This window comes from Peromyscus californicus, unplaced genomic scaffold, assembly GCF_007827085.1.
Source record: "Peromyscus californicus insignis strain IS unplaced genomic scaffold, ASM782708v3 Scaffold_11__1_contigs__length_118956290, whole genome shotgun sequence".
NCBI lineage: Eukaryota > Metazoa > Chordata > Mammalia > Rodentia > Cricetidae > Peromyscus > Peromyscus californicus.
In genome coordinates, this window is record NW_026294402.1 from 38,394,387 (window position 1) to 38,413,404 (window position 19,018).

At 40.5% G+C, this 19,018-nt stretch overlaps 1 protein-coding gene across 1 annotated transcript in view; it reads right to left on the minus strand.

Moving 5' to 3' along the window:
- The window catches only part of Cbl (Cbl proto-oncogene), a 91,278-nt gene that overhangs the window by 54,987 nt on the left and 17,273 nt on the right, over nucleotides 1-19,018 (minus strand). Inside the window, exon 2 of the mRNA XM_052757785.1 lies at nucleotides 8,626-8,873. Within this exon, the coding sequence (XP_052613745.1) occupies nucleotides 8,626-8,873 (248 nt within the window). The remainder of the gene's footprint in view (nucleotides 1-8,625; nucleotides 8,874-19,018) is intronic.

Consider the following 19,018-nt stretch of genomic DNA (forward strand, 5'->3'; position numbering starts at 1 on the left):
GTGTGTGTGTGTGTGTGTGTGTGTGTGTGTGTGTAAAATCAACCTCAAGTATTGTTCCTTGGGATCCACCCATCTTCCTTCCTTCTTTTCTTGGAGACAAGGTCTCACTATGTAACCCAGGCTGGCCTCCATCTCAGATTCTCTGCCTCCTGAATACTGTGATTAAAGATACTCAACACCACACCCAGCTTACGAGGACCTGGATGTCTCTACTCTGCCAGCCCTAGAATTTTTTCCATGGTCTTTTCTACAGATATTGGGAATTGAAGTTGACTAACTGAGCCATCTCTCCACTCCCCTTCCCTCAGAAAATACTGTCTACTCTCAAGGCTTTGGTTTTTTGTGTGTTTTTAAGATTTTATGTATGAGTGTTCTATCTGCATGTACAACTCTATGCCAGAAGAGGGCATCAGATCCCACTATAGATAGTTGTGAGTGACTGTGTGGCTGCTGGGAATTGAACTCAGGATTGCTGGAGGAGAGCTAGTGCTCTTAATCACTGAGTCATCTCTCCAGTTCCTTACTCCCAGGGCTTTAAAGACCCTCCTGACCCCAATTTTTTCTCTATTCTATTCTCCCCCTGCAAGTTCCATATCCTAATCAGACTGCAATTGTTTATTTAACCTCTATTTAAATGGCTCATAAAATTTCAAATTTGGTCAGGTATGATAGTGCATGTCTTTAATCCCAGCTCTTGGGAGGCAAAGGCAAGTGGATCTGTGTGAATTACAGGCCAGTCAGTGTTACATAGTGAGACCCTGTCTCAAAAACAAACAAAAAAACCTCAAACTTACACATCCCAAATAAAACTCTTGCTTCTTCCCATATGTATATCCTAAATTCTCTGCTATACTAAATGTCACACCACCATCGAAGTTAATGAAACTAGAAACCCTTCTCAATTTTCTGTCACCTTTTGCTACACTCCACTTGTCTAATCTGTCAACAAGTCTTACTAATTCTAGCTCTAATCCACTTCTTACCTATTTTTCTTTCAACTTCCTCCTCCCTTGTCTACTTCTATTATTGCTACTGCCACAAACTTTTATCTCTTTTACAGACAGCAACTGATACCATCATTGTAAAATACCAACCAGGTCACATGTCTTGCCCCTGTTTAAAATCTTTCTCAATGGCCTCCTACTGTACGATTAACTTGCTCTAACTTAGAAATCTATCCAATCCACGAGTCCTAGGATGCTACTTTAAAAAATAACAGATTTTGCCCACTTTTTTGTATCTATCTCTCTTCCACTAAAAGTTGGTCATGATCATCTCTCTGTGAGGTTGAAAAGACATAGGCACATGTTCCCCACCCCCTTTCCAAAATGCAAGAAAAACATTCCCAATCTAACTAGATATCGTTTCCCACCAAGGCTAAACTCTTAAACACAGAGATAGTTGTAGTTCATTATCTATCAACAGCACGTGTTCTAAAGGGTGCTAGGAAAGGATTATAGGTGTACAAACACTGTCTAGTTTGTGAAATGCCACAACTCCCCCGAAGGACAAGAAATATTCTTTAAACCAGGTGTGGTGGCACACTCCTTTAATTCCAATACTCAGGAGGCAGAAACGGGCAGATCTCTGTGAGTTGCAGGCCATCTGAAGTCTACAGAGTGAAACCCTGTCAAGGGGGGGGGGAGAGAATGGGAGCGTGCACGAGCTTAAGGTCAACAAGCTTCTATGTTGCTCCCTGCTCCACCTTGTTCCTGGAGCAGTGCTACTACAGAGCACTCAATACTACTGAGTACTTAGCAGATAAGTGTTCAGTTAGGTCTGAATTTTTCCACATCATATAGGATAAGCAAAATTTTGATAACTTAAGTGTAACTAAAAAGGTAGGATAATTTACAAGTATAATCTACAATGAATATGTTTTAAAAATTCAGTTACACTCTTTAACCAGCCCCTTTCAACTTTTATTCAGGCATAATCAATTATTCTATACCAAAGTCAAAACCATAAGGGTGCTGCTGACACAGCACAGTGACAAAGCACTTCTCTGCTAAGAACCCAGCACTGGAAAAGCAAACCACACAACTGAGAGTCAGGTCTCTTGCTCTAGCAGCAGCTCCTAAGAAAGAGAACCCAGGTTTCCTGCAATGTGGAAGTCACACAAGGAGAGTTGAGGGCAACACTCCAACCTGGCAGTTAGCTGTCACCAAGGTTACACCTTTCCAAAGTTCTACAAGGAGACAAATTTCTACCTTCGTGTAAGCTATTCAAACTAGTTTTTGATGAAAATTCTTTTACAGCATTTCACTTAACTAGAATTCTCCTATCCCTCAAAGAAAATCAAGGAAGGATAGAATACAAGTCTGTAAAACCCTTATGAGTAAAAACAACAACAACAACAAAACTCAACAAACCAGAAGCAGAGGAAATCTTCCCCAACCCAATAAAGAGTCTCTCCGAGAATTCTATTTAAGCAGTAAAAAATTACGAAGTTGCCTCCGAACATCAGGAAGGACATCTACTCTTGCCACTTCTACTCAACACAGGTTCCGGCTGACATAAATCCTGCCAGCATAATTAGGTAAGAAAAAGTAGTAAAATTATGTGTTTGCACATAGCATGATCTCTTTTTCTAAGAAAAACATTGAACAACTGCTAGATCTGCAAAGTTGCAGAGCACAAGAACCGTGTACAAACATCAATTTCACTTCTTTTTTTTTTTTTTTTTTTTTGGTTTTTCGAGACAGGGTTTCTCTGTGTAGTTTTGCGCCTTTCCTGGGACTCACTTGGTAGCCCAGGCTGGCCTCGAACTCACAGAGATCCGCCTGGCTCTGCCTCCCGAGTGCTGGGATTAAAGGCGTGCGCCACCACCGCCCGGCCAATTTCACTTCTATGTATGAGCAATAAACAGTCTGAAACTGGAGTCATCAATGAATTGAACCAAAGTGCTGTGGAACGATCTTTTCTACACTATGAATATGTATTACTCTCATTGGTCAATAAAAAGCTGACAGGCTGATAGCTGGGCAGGAAGTTAGGCAGGAAAGCCCAACTGAGAATGATGGGAAAAATGGGGGCGGAGTCAGGAGAGAAGCCAGCCAACCAGACAGGAAGCAAGACATGCTAGAGGACAGGTAAAGCCACGAGCCACGCGGCAATACATAGATTGATAGAAATGGGTTAATTTAAATGTAAGAGTTAGCTAGTAACAAACCTGAACTATTGGCTGAGCATTTATAATTAATATTCAGCCTCTGAGTCGCTTATTTGGGCCCCAGCGGTAGAGACAGGAAATGCCTGTTTACACCAAGGTTAAAAAAATGTGCACAACTGTTAGTACTTGGATGGGAGACTGCCTGGGAATAATACCAAGTGCTGTAGGATTAAAGTATATATGATGTGAACAATGAAAACTACAAAGCATCACTAGAGAAAGGAAAGAGATGTAAGCAAAGGAAAGAAGGCCCATGTTGGTGAATTCTAAGAACTTAAAAAGGTACCATACACACAAACTGAGCTATACATTAAACACACCTATCAGATGTCTACATATTCTTTTCACTAAGAAACTGACAGCCTGATCCTAGATTATAGATGAAGTCCATGTTCTTTGATTGAATATTCTTACTTTATCTATTTTGTTAATGGGTATTTACATTTCAAATTATTGGTTTAAGAAATTTTAACTATGTATATATGCATGGGTTTTCACATGTGAGTGCTGTGTCCACAGAGTCTAGAAAAGGTGTCAGATACCCTGGATCTGGAGTTAGAGGTAGTTGTGAGCCACCCAACGTGGGTGCTGGGAACCTAACTCTGGTCCTCTAGAAGAGCAATATGGGCTCTAACTGCTGAGTCATCTTTCCAGCCACAGCTCACATTTGATGACTACAAACTTCTACAAAGGAACAATAATATAAGCTACTGTGTGGTGCCAGCATCAGGACAGGTAATGTGGGTTAATGACAGAATTCAAACTACTGGGTTTTTTTTTTTTTGGTTTTTCGAGACAGGGTTTCTCTGTGTACCTTTGCGCCTTTCCTGGAACTCACTCTGGAGACCATAATGGCCTCGAACTCACAGAGATTCACCTGGTTCTGCCTCCCGAGTGCTGGGATTAAAGGCGTGCGCCACCCCCAGGCAGGGCAAAGGTATTTACTTATAAAAATAGTCTAGCCAGGAAGTGGTGACACATGCCTTTAATCCAGCACTTGGGAGGCAGAGCCAGGCGGATCTCTGTGAGTTTGAGGCCAGCCTGATCTACAAAGCAAGTTCCAGGACAGGCTCCAAAGCTACACAGAGAAACTCTGTCTCGAAAAACAAAACAAAACAACAAACAAAAAGTCTAATTTTGATAATAACAAATTATATACTTTGTTATACAGTATATATTTATATTTAGTCATTGCAAATGCATAAGAAAGTACTTATTTTAGCCAGGTCAAATTACATGCTTCATGTGGTGCTGTGTATTAGCGATACACAACCTGCTATAATAATCTATGTTTACTACATAATAAAAACCCTGATTAAGACAATAAAAGCCAGGGCTGAGGATGTAGCTCCTTGGTAGAGTACTTGCCCAGCATGCAAATAGCCCTTGGCTAGATCCCCAGCACCACATAAACTTGGCATGGTGGTGCATGCCTGTGATCTCAGAACTCAGGAGGTAGAGAAAGAAGGATCAGAGAATTTCAAGATCACTCTCCAATATGTAGTGAGTTTAAGGCCTGCCTGGGATATATGAGACCCTTTTCCAAAATGTAAAAGAACAGAACTCCCCACAACTCACAATGAAAGCATTATTATTTCATTTTTCTGGATGAGGAAAGAGAAATCACATAACTAAAAATATGGCTAAGAAAAGATGAAAACCTGCAGTTGGCTTCAAAGTTTGTCTACTTAGCCAGTGTACTGAAATGGTTCTCAGTGATGAACCTTCAGTTATTAAAAGCAGCACACCAAACCCTGTTCAGTGTGCTCTAAGAAGACAGGAGAATAGTTTCCATTTCACTAGAAAAATGTTTTTATTTTTTACTTTTTTTTGCTTTTTCGAGACAGGGTTTCTCTGTGTAGCTTTGCGCCTTTCTGGGATCTCGCTCTGTAGCCCAGGCTGGCCTCGAACTCACAAAGATCCGCCTGGCTCTGCCTCCCAAGTGGTGGGATTAAAGGCGTGCGCCACCACCGCCCGGCAAAAATGTTTTTAGAGCTAACAAGACCACTCAGTGGGTAAAGACACTTGTCAAAGGGAACTTCATGGCTTGCTACCTAGCCTGATGACCTGAGTTCGATCCCTGGAACCCACATGGTGGAAGGAGAGAGTCAACTCTGGCGAATGTTCTCCAGTTTACTCCTCCCTCTGTCTCCCTCTCTCCCTCTCTTTCTCTCTCCCCACCAGATGTGCTTGCATGTGCACCTGCACACACAGATAAAAATAAATTTCTAAGATTTCTAAGTGAGTACAGTGGCATGCTTCTATTTTCGGTTTCTCAGGGAGGGGAAACAGAAGGACCACTTGAGCCCCAGAGTTTGGAGCAGCCTGAACAATATAGCAACAGCCCACCTCAATGATAATACCAAGCCCCAAATATATAAAATATTATATATATTAATGCCCTTTTAAAAAAGAAATTGTTCTAGACAACTGATTATCTGTAAGAGACAGTCTAGAGTCAAAACCAATCCTTACAATCTAACTCCAGTAATTCTAGACAAACCAGACTTCCCACATTCCTTAAACATACAGTCTGCAGGTTCCTGCTACTGTGTTAAAGGCTGACTTCTCTACCTAGAACAGTGGATCTCAACTTTCCTAATGCTTTGACCCTTTAATACAGTTCCTCATGTTGTGGTGACCCCCAACCATAAAATTATCTCGTTGCTACTCCATAACTGTAATTTTGCAACTGTTATAAGTCGTAAAGTGAGTATTTGATATGTAGGATATCTGATATGTGACCCCTGTGAGGGGGTCATTTCGTCCTGGGGTCATGACCCACAGGTTGAGAATCACTGGCCTAGACTATTCTACTCATCCTTCAAAATCTAATTCAGATCAACATTTCCTGTGTCACCTCTGATGCCATCCAATAGATAAAACTGCATTCTCACAGCAATCTGTACATATCCTATTAAATCCTTGACACATTACACTGTATTTTAGTATCTCTCTTCTTATCTCCTAAAATGAGAACCTAGTTTAAAATAGCTGATAAATACATTTTTAAGTTTTGCTCCTTAATGACTTAAGTTGATTTTTAAAGCCAGCTGCAATTCTGTGATCCCTAGTACTGGAAAAACAAACAAAAACAATATAAAATGATTAACTAGAGACTGAACCCAGGGCCTTGGGCATGCTATGAGAGTGCTCTACCACTTAAAGTCTCATTTGTATATGTGCACATTATATCCATGTGTGTTCACTTAAGAGTGTGCATGTGTACAGACAGGATCTGTCATTGAACTCGGAGCTCACCATCTTTAAACCGGACTGGCTGTGAGCCTCTGGGTTCTCTCTACTCCCACCACCTCCAGCACTGAAGGTTTTTACCCACTCAGCCATCTCCCCTGCCCTTAAGATTTCATTTTAACAAGTCCATAAAAATCTAAACATTTAGTAGAATAAAACACACCTGCATGTAAACCAAAAGACAGGTTTCTACAGACTGAATTTAGTCACTAGAGACCTTTCCAAAAAAGAAAAGATTCATATTATATCTGAATAATTTGTTATAGTAAAGGCAAAAATGATATGGCAAAAAAATTTAAGATGGAATTGCCAAAATCTAAGTCAACAAAGCCAAAAGAGTAGGAAACACCATTCAGGTTACTAAGGGAATCATGCACAGTAACCTGGTAAAAAATTACTATTCCTAATTCAAGACACTCTTCAAAAGGAAGTTACTCTATCTAGGACTTGAGAGACTAAACCAGGAGAGCAGTAGTAAAAAGTAAACCAGGATAAGTTCTTTTAAAGTATGCATTTCCAAAACCAGCTCAGGATACACATAGGCCAGCCTGGGCTACAATATGAGTCCACTCAAAAAAGAAAAAATTACCCTAGCAAAAACATGGTGGCCCACAGCTGCAATCCCAGTAACTCAGGAGACTGAGACAAAAGGATCATAGTGAGTTCTAGACAAGCCTGGGCTATAAGGGATATAAGGGGTAGCCTCAGAAACACAGTAAGACCTGTTTCAAAATAACCAGGGCAGGGATAAGAGGACTAAATCACTTGCTAAAAAAAAACTCCGGGTGCAGAGCTGGAATATAGCTCAGCTGAACAGTACTTGCCTAGTAATCAAAAGGCCTGGGTTCCATCCTCAGCATTTAGGGCAGAAAAGAACAACCGGAATTTATACTATCTGCTCCAGATAAGTTAATATTTGTTTCCAACTGGATAAAACCTATGATCTAGTTTTTTCCAGTAGGTATTTACAACCAAGCTAGTAACATGTAACATAGCCTAACCTGCATGTGGTGACAGGGCACCTGCCTAGCATGCATGAGGCCCTGGATTCCACCTCCAACACCAGGGGAAGGCAGGTATTGTGTGTTTGCCTCTATTTATTCCAGTTAAAAATTATTTCAGTTCAATTTGCTTTATTTAAAAACAAAACAATAACAAAAAAAAAGAGGTTGAAGGAATGGTTCAGCAGGCAATGGAACTTGCTGTCAAATGATCTGAGTTCAATACCCAAAACCCACATGGTGGAGGGAAAGAACCCTTACCTATACACTGTACACACGCACGCACATGCCTGCATATGTGTAAAAAGTAGTATTAAAAATTAAAAAATGCTAGGTGCCTTTAATCCCAGCACTAGGAAGCAGAGGCAGGTGGATCTCTGAGTTGGAGGCCAGCCTGGATTACAGAGTGAGTTCCAAAGAAACCCTGTCTCAAAAATTAACATAAATAAATAAAGTTTGGGGGAAAAAAAAAACAAACAAACAAAAAAAGCAATCTCAAGCATTATCTTCTTTGCCTTTATCTGACTTGTGATTTGTTAATCTGCTGCAGCTTCTGCTAAGATCTCATCTTTTCTCCTCAACCTCAGCTTAACCTCAACCCTCTTTCAAACTCTCATCTACACACAAATGTCTGCTATCTTTAGGGATCTAAAGGCTCTACTGCCTGCAACCTTTTTCATGAGTATAAATCACTTTCTTTCTTAGTTAAATCTGGTTCAACAATGGCCAAATGCCTACCAAAACCCATTTATATTAAATGTGAGCTTTCTACTCCCATTAAAATAAAATTCAGCCGGGTGGTGGTGGCGGTGGCGGCGGCGGCGGCGGCGGCGGCGGCGGCGGCGGCGGCGGCGGCGGCGGCGGCGGCGGCGGCGGCGGCGGCGGCGGCGGCGGCGGCGGCGGCGGCGGCGGCGGCGGCGGCGGCGGCGGCGGCGCACGCCTTTAATCCCAGCACTCGGGAGGCAGAGCCAGGCGGATCTCTGTGAGTTCGAGGCCAGCCTGGACTACCAAGTGAGTCCCAGGAAAGGCGCAAAGCTACACAGAGAAACCCTGTCTCGAAAAACCAAAATAAATAAATAAATAAATAAATAAATAAATAAATAAATAAATAAAATTCAAAGCAACTCAACTATTTCTAACTTTACCACCTGACAGTCACAGACCTGAATTAATATTTGTGCAGTATTTCTCCATTACCTAGGCTGAGAATTCTCCTCATACATTCTTTCTTTTCCTTCCTTGAAGAGGCTTATAGTCTGCTTAGTTTTCTTCATCAAATTCTCCATGAACACCCTAAAATACTCATTTTCTCCAAGTGTCTCCATCTTCCCCTCATATCTTGACAAGACAGTGCGGAGATGCTGGTAGGTGTCAGGTAGCAGGTCTAAGATATAAGGTGGGCTGTTCTTGAGCGCCAGCTTTGGGTTTTGACACAACCGCACCACCTGCAAAGGGAAAAAAAGGGCTATTATTCGGAGGACCTTAAGGACAGCTTTCCTTTTTAAGTTATGAGCTATGAAATATGTGCTGTTTGCATAAATATGAAAGATACATGAGGATAATAAATTATCTGTAACCCAATGCCATAGGCAATCAATCATTCTGTACTAGTGGCCCTCCTACACAGATGGGTAGTTTTCTGAATTATTTAAGTTACATGTATGAGTGTGCATGTGTTGGGGCATGTGCATGTGAGTGCAGGTACCCACAGAATCCAGAAGAGAGTCAGATCCCCTGGAACTAGAGTAACAGGCAGTTGTGAGCCACCTTGCTGGAACCAAATTTAGGTCTTCTGCAAGAACAGTATTGCACTCTTAACCCCTTGAGCCATCTCTCTAGCCCCAAGCCATCTCTTCAAACTCTGTGTGTGTGAGAGGACTTGGGGAGTATAGCTCAGTAGCAGAGCACCTGCCTACCATACACATACTGTGGGTTCAACCCCAGAACCTGGGGCAACAAAAAACTCTGAAAGATTAATAGTATAGACAGCACAACCAGGGATGAGGGTAGAATCTCCCACAAATGTGTGAAAATATATGCCAGACGAAATAAAATATAGCAGGCAGGGCATGGTAGCATACACTTTAATCCCAGCAATAGGGAGGCAAAGGCAGGTAAATATCTGAGAGTTCAAGGCCAGCCTGGTCTACACAGCAAGCTCTGTCTCAACAAAAAAAAAAGGAAGGAAAGGGGGGGAAAAAAAGAAGAGAAAAATAAAATTTACTTACAAATGTATAGCTGACAGGTGACCCCTCAACAAAGAAAGAAAATTCCAGCCAGGCATGGTGGTACATCCTTTCAATTCCAGCAATTGGGGAGGGGAGGGGAGGGGAGGGGAGGGGAGGGGAGGGGAGGGGAGGGGAGGGGAGCCAAGACAGCTAGGAAGTTAGGGCTGTTAACACAGAGAAACCCTGTTTGGAAAAAAACAACAAACAAACAAACAAACAAAACAAAACAAATAAAAAAACGCAAGAAAAAAGAAAATTTCCCAGGAGTATAGGGGCAAACAGTGAAGACATGGCCATCCTGGAAGACATATCTGTGTCCATAGGCTTGAGTCTTGGTAGCCACTAAGGAACAAGAGCATAAAGGCCTTGTGCCCAGCAATGCTTTAAAGTAAATTGAGATGCCCGTTTCTTCCTAAGAAAATGAAAATGCTCTGGTTTCTCTTTACATTACATACACCTATCACCTTTTATCAGTAAATTCAGAATTCTCAGGATTTGCTGGTAGTTCTTTTTCTCATCTTTTACTTTCAAATTTCCTGAGTTCCTGGTTTTAAGTGGGTCTCTTTTAAAATGAGATTTGTGTTTGGGGTGTTTGGCTGTTTTGTTTTTTTGTTTTCACTTTATTTTTATTTTATGTGTTTTGCCTGTATGCATATATGTGCACAATGTGTGTGTCTGGTGCCCATGGAGACCAGAAGAGGGTATCAGGTCTACTGGAACTGGAGTTACAGCCAATATGCGGGTGCTGGGAATCAGACCCAGGTCCTCTAGAGCAGTAGCTGCTCCTAATAGCTGAGCCACTTCTGCAGCCCTGCTTCCACTGTTTTCAAGTGTCATGTAGGCTGTCGTTGCCTTCGCATCTCAAGTGCCAGGATTACATGAATATGTCACCACACTCAGCTCTTAAATCTAGATTAAAAGTCCAGAAACAGACCACACAGACATAGATCTTGCCTTTGTGTCAAGGAAGTGGCATTTCTCAAAAAAATTGTTAGAATAACTGAGTATCCACAATGGGATAAAAAAGAACTAAACCATCATCTTAGCCTATCATACATTCTCTGTGGATTACAGACCCAAATGTGAATGGCAAGTCTAGGGCACTTTATAATACATGAAAACTAGCTGTATGACTTCATAATAAAGAAAGGCTTTCCCTAAACAGAACCATGAAAACAATAAACGATAAAGGAAAACATTATTTAAAGTCTACTACTTCGGGGCTGGAGAGATGGTTCAGAGGTTAAAAGCACTGGCTGCTCTTCCAGAGGTCCTGAGTTCAATTCCCAGCAACGACATGGTGGCTCACAACCATCTGTAATGAGATCTGGTGCCCTCTTCTGGCATGTAGGCAGAACACTGTATACATTATAAATAAATCTTTAAAAAAAAAAATTCTACTACTTCAAAAGTGGGGAGAGGCAAAGAAAAAAAATAAGAAATAACTTCTGTTTAACAAGATATAAAAAAGTCAGAGCATGGTAGTATATGTCTGTAAATTGCAGCACTTAGGGTGCTGGTGTAGGACACTTGTGAGCTCAAGGCAGCCTGGGCTCTATAAGAAGATCCTGTCTAAAAAATAAAAATTAAAAGCAAAAGAAAGACAACAGTCGGGTTGGGGATTTAGCTCAGTGGTAGAGCGCTTGCCTAGCAAGCACAAGGCCCTGGGTTCAGTCCTCAGCTCCAGAAAAGAAAAAAGAAAAAGAAAGAAAGAAAAACAACAAACAGTAATATCATTAACTAGTCAGAAGACACCTGCAGCATATACCTATCTAGAGCATATATCCAAATAAATATATGCAGGATACATAAACAACACCTACAAGTCACTAAGAAAGATAATCCAATACACAAGCTGTCAAGACTTAAAACGATCCTTACAAAAGATGGTATCAATAATAAAAGACACAAGAGGCCGGGCGGTGGTGGCGCATGCCTTTAATCCCAGCACTCGGGAGGCAGAGCCAGGCGGATCTCTGTGAGTTCGAGACCAGCCTGGACTACCAAGTGAGTTCCAGGAAAGGCGCAAAACTACACAGAGAAACCCTGTCTCGAAAAACCAAAAATAAAAAAAAAAATAAAAAAAAAATAAAAGACACAAGATGGCGCCCAACCCCATTACTCATTCTAGACTGAAAACCCTACAATCACAACAGACAAATAACAAATTGGCCACACCAACCAATGGCAAGGAAATGGAGCAAAAGACACATTTAAATACTGCCTACAACAACTTAAACTGACACAACCAACTTGGAAACAGATCAGCAATACAATACTATCAAGTTAAAAATTTGTGCACTGTGTGTGTGTCTGTTTTTTGTTTATCTGATTTTTTAAATAATAATAAATAAGTAAAAACCCAACCAGAACTCCTAAGTACTTTATAATATCTTAAAATATTTTAATTGTCATTTAAAATGAATGGCATGGAGTGGTCGAGCATATCTGCAATCTCAGTACCCAAGGTAGAGACAGGAATATCTCAAGTTTTAGGCCTGAGTTACCAACTCAAAAAAACACAGAACAACAAAAAAGTAAGTGCAAGAAATAAACTCAAAGGCTTCAGGAAGTCTCTGAAACTGACCAGATACCATGATCAGATGTTTTGCCACATGGCTCATAGTTTTACCTGTCCTCCAGAGGCTGGCTGGCATTTTTCCTGATTCCACCCTTCTTCCTATCATTCTCAGTTTGGCTTTTCCACCTAAATTCCTGCCCAGCTACCGGCCTGTCAGCTTTTTATTGACCAATGAGAATAATACATATTCATAGTGTAGAAAAGGATTGTTCCACAGCAAGTATACTGGGTCCCTCCTCCCCATCAAGTACAAACTATAATGACTGTCAAGAGACACGCAGATGAATTAAGCTGCCTAAAAGAAACAGAGACCAACCAACTGAGCTACCTAGAAAAAACATTCTCCAATCTGTTGAGCTGCCCGCAGGTTCCCAGATTTTGTGAGTTGGCATCCATGCTGGGGTGGGCTTTGGTAACACAGCTATCTTTGAGTCATTTCTGCTCTTATAAGTAATCCTTCACCCACACCTCTGTAAGTGACCTTAATAAAATTTAGTGGTTTGGGGCTGGAGAGATGGCTCAATACTTAAGAGCACTGGTTGCTCTTCTAAAGACTCTCCCTTCAGACTGCTAGCTAGCACCCACACGGCAGCTCGCAATTTAAACTCTAGTTCTAGTGTGTGCCTTTTCTGGCCTCCAAACACACAAGTAGTGCACAGACATACATGTAGGCAAAACACTCATACACATAAAATTAAAATTAAACACACCAACTCATTGGTTTACCATGTTGGACTTGTCAGTTCCCTATTTGGGATGAACAGATGTTTGTGCACATTTCCTTAAGGATAAACAGCATCCCACAACAGCTTTCAGCAGTGTTACCTTATAACTTAGTAGCTAGTGTTTTGTATTTTTTCTGCTTGATGCTGATAGTTTCCTCAATTTGTAGTTTGGTGGGTTTTATTAATTTGGAGACTTCTCAGACAACTTCTTGTTAAAAATTTTTCTCTGGGCTGGAGAGATGGCTCAGCGGTTAAGAGCACTGTCTGTTCTTCCAGAGGTCCTGAGTTCAGTTCCCAGCAACCACATGGAGGTTCACAACCATCCGTAATAAGATCTGGTGCCCTCTTCTGGCCTGTAAGCATGTATGTTGAACACTGTATACACAATAAATAAATAAATCTTTAAAAAAAATTTTTTTCTCTGCCTATTCTTTCTCAGAACTCTTCTAGAATTGAATTATGGATACTTACAACTACATTCCATCTTTTTGTCTCAACACCTCAGTATGGAATTTTCCTCTTACTTATATTCTACTGCACTAATTCTTTCTTCAGCCTAACTTATGCTCCTAAATTTACCCACCGTCTTAAAACTTTCTATTACATTGGTGGTTGAGGGGCATACTCATGTCATAGCATGTGAACAAACATCAGAGGACAACTTTCAGGATTGGGTTCTCTTCATCATGTGGGTCTCAGGGATCCAACTTGACAGCAAGTGCCTTTACTTACACTAAAACTAAAACATCTGGCCTGGCCAGGTGGTGGTGGCACACGCCTTTAATCCCAGCACTCGGGAGGCAGAGGCAGGTGGATCTCTCTGAGTTCGAGGCCAGCCTGGACTACAGAGTGAGATCCAAGACAGGTGCCAAAGCTACCCGGTCTTGAAACACACCCCCCACCAAAAAATCTGGCCAGTAGTACCTATTGACATTTAATAATCAGTTTCAGTGTCTTCAGTTCTAGAATTCTTTATCATTTTATGATTCTTATAAAAATTATCAATTTAGTGCTGGGGACATAGTTCAATGGTAGAGCACTTATCTAGTATGTATAAGGTTTAGGTATACACACACACACAAAAAAAAAAAAAAACCTTGCCAACTTAGTTTTTTATTTTTGTTACAGATGAATAATAGGTATATTTTAAGTCCTTGACTGATAATCAATGTCTGTATTCCCTGTGTTTCTATAATCAATGTCACCTATTGGTATTGGTTTTCAGTTGCATCTTGTAATATACTTAGTTTTTTTTTTATTAAATACTGGTCACTATATAAAAATTATAAACAATTTGACTGTGATACTGCTATTCAAAAAAGATTACTTCTACTTCTAGCAGGTAGCCAGACTACCAACATCAGGAATCCTAGATCATCTTAATCCAATACAGAATAACGGATTAAAGGCTGGGTTTCCTTCCCTATGTAAACTGATCTATTTCTGTTTCATTCTTATTCCTAAAACTCAGGCCTTGTGGGAGCCAACCCAACTGTCTCCCAGGGTCCCTTTCCTATGTTTTGTCCTCCTTGACATGAACGATTTTGACTCAACCACTTGGCTGTCATCCAGAACTAGTAATTTTAAAGTTTGAGACTGCCTCAAACATTAGACTCAGTTCTTAAAGCTCGATTCATCTTTCAGAACTTTACCTCAAAATTTCTCACTGCCTAGAGCAGTGGTTCTCAACCTTCCTGACACCGAGACCCTTTAATACAGTTCCTCATGTTGTGGTGACCCCAACCATAAGATTATTTCATTGCTACTTCATAACTGTAATTTTGCTACTATTATACTGTAAATATCTGATATGCAACCCAAAAAGGGTTGTGACCCATAGGTTAAAAATCACTGGCCTAGATAAATGTTCTGTGTCTTCTAACTTTGTTAACTGCCAGTGTCTGGTTAGAAACAGACGAGTTAAGCTAAGTATGGTAGAGTATGTCTGTAATTCCAGAGCTCAGGAGTCTGTTGCAGGATTGCCTCAAATTCAAGGCCTGCCTAGATTACAAAGCATAGTTAAAATAAAAAAATCCAAAAATGAAAGAAATGGGAACTTCGGACATGCACAAAGATACCAGGCTCCACAAAGTTGTCTAGACCAGAAGGAATGATAATGTTCCATTCTGTCTCCAAATGTGGTTGGTCCAGAAAACATAATAATTCACCCAACAAGATCTACATACTTGGTTAACCTACATTCATCCCTGTTACCACTAAAAAACCAAAACAAACAACAAACTACAATCAGTACAGAGACCTAACTACAGGATATCAAAAACTATAAAATTGCAAAACGAAAATTTTAAATAGAGTAAATATCTGTATTAGCGAGTGTAATGGCACACTTATGTAAATCCAGCACTCAGGAAATGGAGGTAGGTGGATCAAGAGTTCAAGGCTAGTCTGGGATACATAAGACCTGGTCTCAAGAAACAAAAAGAAAGGGGAAGAGGAGGAATGAGGGATGAAGAGAGAAGGGAAGAAAAGAAAGCACTAGGCAAGGGTATATCTAAAGACTACTAGCAGATGGGGCTGGAGAAACAGCTCAGCGGTTAAGGGTACTGACTGCTCTTCCAGAGGACTTGGTTCAAATCCCAGCACCCACATGCTCAACACTGCAACTCCAAGATCTGACATGGCACTCTCATGCAGACATACCTGCAGGCAAAACACCAATGCATACAAATAAAAAGTAAGTAAATTTTTTAAAAAAGGATCACTGGCAGAGCACTTGCAGACAGACCTTCTTGTGGTTGCCAAAAGCATGTTATAAATTTTTTGTAACATTTAAATTATTCATTCAATAAATATATCTTAGCTACCTAACCTTCCTATTTGAATTACATTGTTTTCAACTCTTCATGAAGAGTATCATGGTGAGACACATGCTTAGGCATGTTTCCTTAAAATAGATCCCAGCTGCCAGGTGTGATGGCACACACTTATAATTCTCCCAATATAATGCCAATACTCAAGAGGCAGAAGCAAGTAGATCCATGCTAGCCTGAACTACAAAAGGACCCTGATTCCATAAAACAAAACAAACAAGAAAAAAAACCCGCAAAATTCCAATTTAATAGCCAATCATTATGGACTCTTCAAGTGAAAAGGCTTTAAAACTATATAAAACATAGATTTTAAAACTATTTATTTTATTCTCAGGAGATCATTTCTGGTACACTCTTGGAAAATAGCTCTTTGTAAGGCTAGCAAATAAAGACAAGTTACATCATCAAAAATATTTGATGCATAAATATTTTAACATTATTTTAGGAAGCTACTCATTCTATGAAGTACTGAAAAAGGAACAACTTAACCAAGAAAAAAAGCCATTATATTCTAAGCTGGATAGTTAAAAAGTTTGTATTAAGAAAACAAATGGTTCCCAATTTGCCTTACATTCCAAACCTCACTGTAATTTGATGCTATGGCTCAGAATATACTTTATAATAATAAAAACTGTTCCATGGTAGCAAGATGCATACAGTGCATATTGGGTAGAGGGAAGACTGACACTAAGCAACTAGGAACTTAGCATACGCCCTAAGTATGTATTTTTTTTTTAAATGTGACAATTAAAAAGACTCAACGAAGACCACAAAAGTCTTGTGATTGAAGACTTTGATTATCAAGACAAGGTCTCATCCCAGGGTGGCCTCTATTACAGGTATGTGACACCATTCTATTTGCCTTTTTTTTTTTTTTTTTTTTTTTTTTTTTGGTTTTTTTGAGACAGGGTTTCTCTGTGTAGCTTTGCGCCTTTCCTGGAACTCACTTTGGAGACCAGGCTGGCCTCGAACTCACAGAGATTCGCCTGCCTCTGCCTCCCAAGTGCTGGGATTAAAGGCATGCACCACCACCGCCCAGCCTCTATTTGCTTTCTTATGTAGTACTAGGAATAGAATCTGGGATCTTCATACACACTAGACAAGCAGTACTAACTGAGCCACTCCCCAGCCCGGGTTTATATTTTTAGAGAAAGCTGAACATGTTTCACACTGAGAACAAAGAGGGAAAAAGAGCGTGATAGTAAATTCCTGGTAAAACAATAGGAAATGAAACTTGGAATGCAGGTCAGAAGGACCACACCATCTAAGCAGACACCTCCTACAACTAGAAGAAAGGGAACCAGAATGGGTTTAGACAACAACAAATACATAGATATGGAGGCAGTTAAACTAAGCCTGACGGTTTCAATTTTTCTCAATGTACATGTCATATGCTGGGAAATGAAGTGAAAAGACAAGGTCCCTGAATCTGACAGAGGTTATCAGGCTCTGCAGAGAAAGTAGGGTAATAAAGCAAAGTGCTGGGTGACCGCTTTAAAACAAAACAGACAGGTTTCTATGAGGTGCTATTTACACTAAGAGCTGAAATCACAGAAATAGTCCAGTCTGTAGAATCAGCAGAAGAGTAGTCAACAAGAAAGACATCTACCTCAGCAGTCCTAAGGTGCCAATGAGTCAGGATTTACCTCAGGACTATGAAGGATACAAAGGTCAATTAGACTAAAGTGCAGCCACCAAGGCACCAAGTGTGATTAAGAGATTTATGGGCCAGTCAGAAAATTGCTTAGGAGATATGACAGACTAAATTTAAGTTTTCAATTAATATTTGGTAAGATTATACCAACCAGTCATATCAAAATGTTCAGCCTCAGACATTTACCTTGAAAAAACTTAGCCTCCGAGCCTCAATACCCTTAGCTATAAAGAGATAAAAACTATCTTATAAAATGTGGGTGAAAGGGCCTCCGAACTGCCAATGAAGTAGGCATTCAATGTATATAGTTCTCCTCCCACTTCCATACAACCTGACCAGCAGAATTAAGAGGAAGACAGAATGGTAGCTAGGTTCAACAACATGAACCTGCAGTTCCAGTGACTCAGGAAACCACAATGGCAAATCAGGTGAGGTAGTACACACCTTGAAAAGCTTAGACTTAAGAGGATCAGGAGTTCAAGGCCAGCTTAGGCTATATAACTAGATCCTGTCTAGAAACAAAACAAAAATCACACACACGCGCGCGCGCGCGCACACACACACACATACACAGTCCTTACTTCTATGCTGATCAGCAGTAAGACTGCACCAGTGAACTGCTGCTGTATTCCAATTTAAGTAACATATCAAAACCTGTCTTTTAGCCTCTGCTTGACTTGGGACACATTTCTGAATTTGTATGTACTCAGGAGTTTAACAGTTTGTGCATTAAAATAAAAATACAGGAGAAAGGCAGAATGACAGACCTCACATCACCCTTTGCTGACTCCCAGAAGTCAACAGCATTATTCCTACCACCCTGGACCATGCCAGTTTCCTTCCCAGTCCTACAGTCTACAGAAACCAACAAAGAAGAACAATACAGTAGGTAAAGTAAGAATACAAAGACCAATCTTCTACAAGAGCATCCACCCCTTCAAAGACAGAAGCCAAGACAGGCTGGTGGCACACGCCTTTATTCCAAGCACTTGGGAGACAGAGGTTAAGGAGATTTTTAAATTTGAGGCCAGCCTGGTCTACAGGGGGAGTTCTAGGATAGCCAAAGCTTCACAGAGAACCTTGTCTTTTTATTAAACTTAAATTAAAAAAAAATCCAAGCCAAGTACAACTCCTAAACAAAACATTCACGACACTGAAGGACTAGAGATGGAGACGGTTCAGGGGTTCAGAGAAACTGCTGCTCTTACAATAGAGGACCCAGGTTCAGTTCCCAGCACCCACATTATGGCTAACAACCATTCCTAACTCCAGTCCCAGAGGATCTGAAGCCCTCTTCTAATCTCTATGGGCATCAGGCATGCACAGGGCACATATACATACATACATTCAGGAAAACAAAACGAAACAAAATCCTCATACACAGAGAACAAATGAACGGAAAAAAAAAGAAGTAGAAAATTAACAACAATAACAAATTCACATTAGGACTAAAGAGATGGCTCAACACTTCAAGAGCACTTGCTACTCTTCCATAACAAGAGTTCAGTTTCCAGTACCCATATCAGATGGCTCATAATCCCATGTAACTCCAGCTCCAAGGGAATCTAATC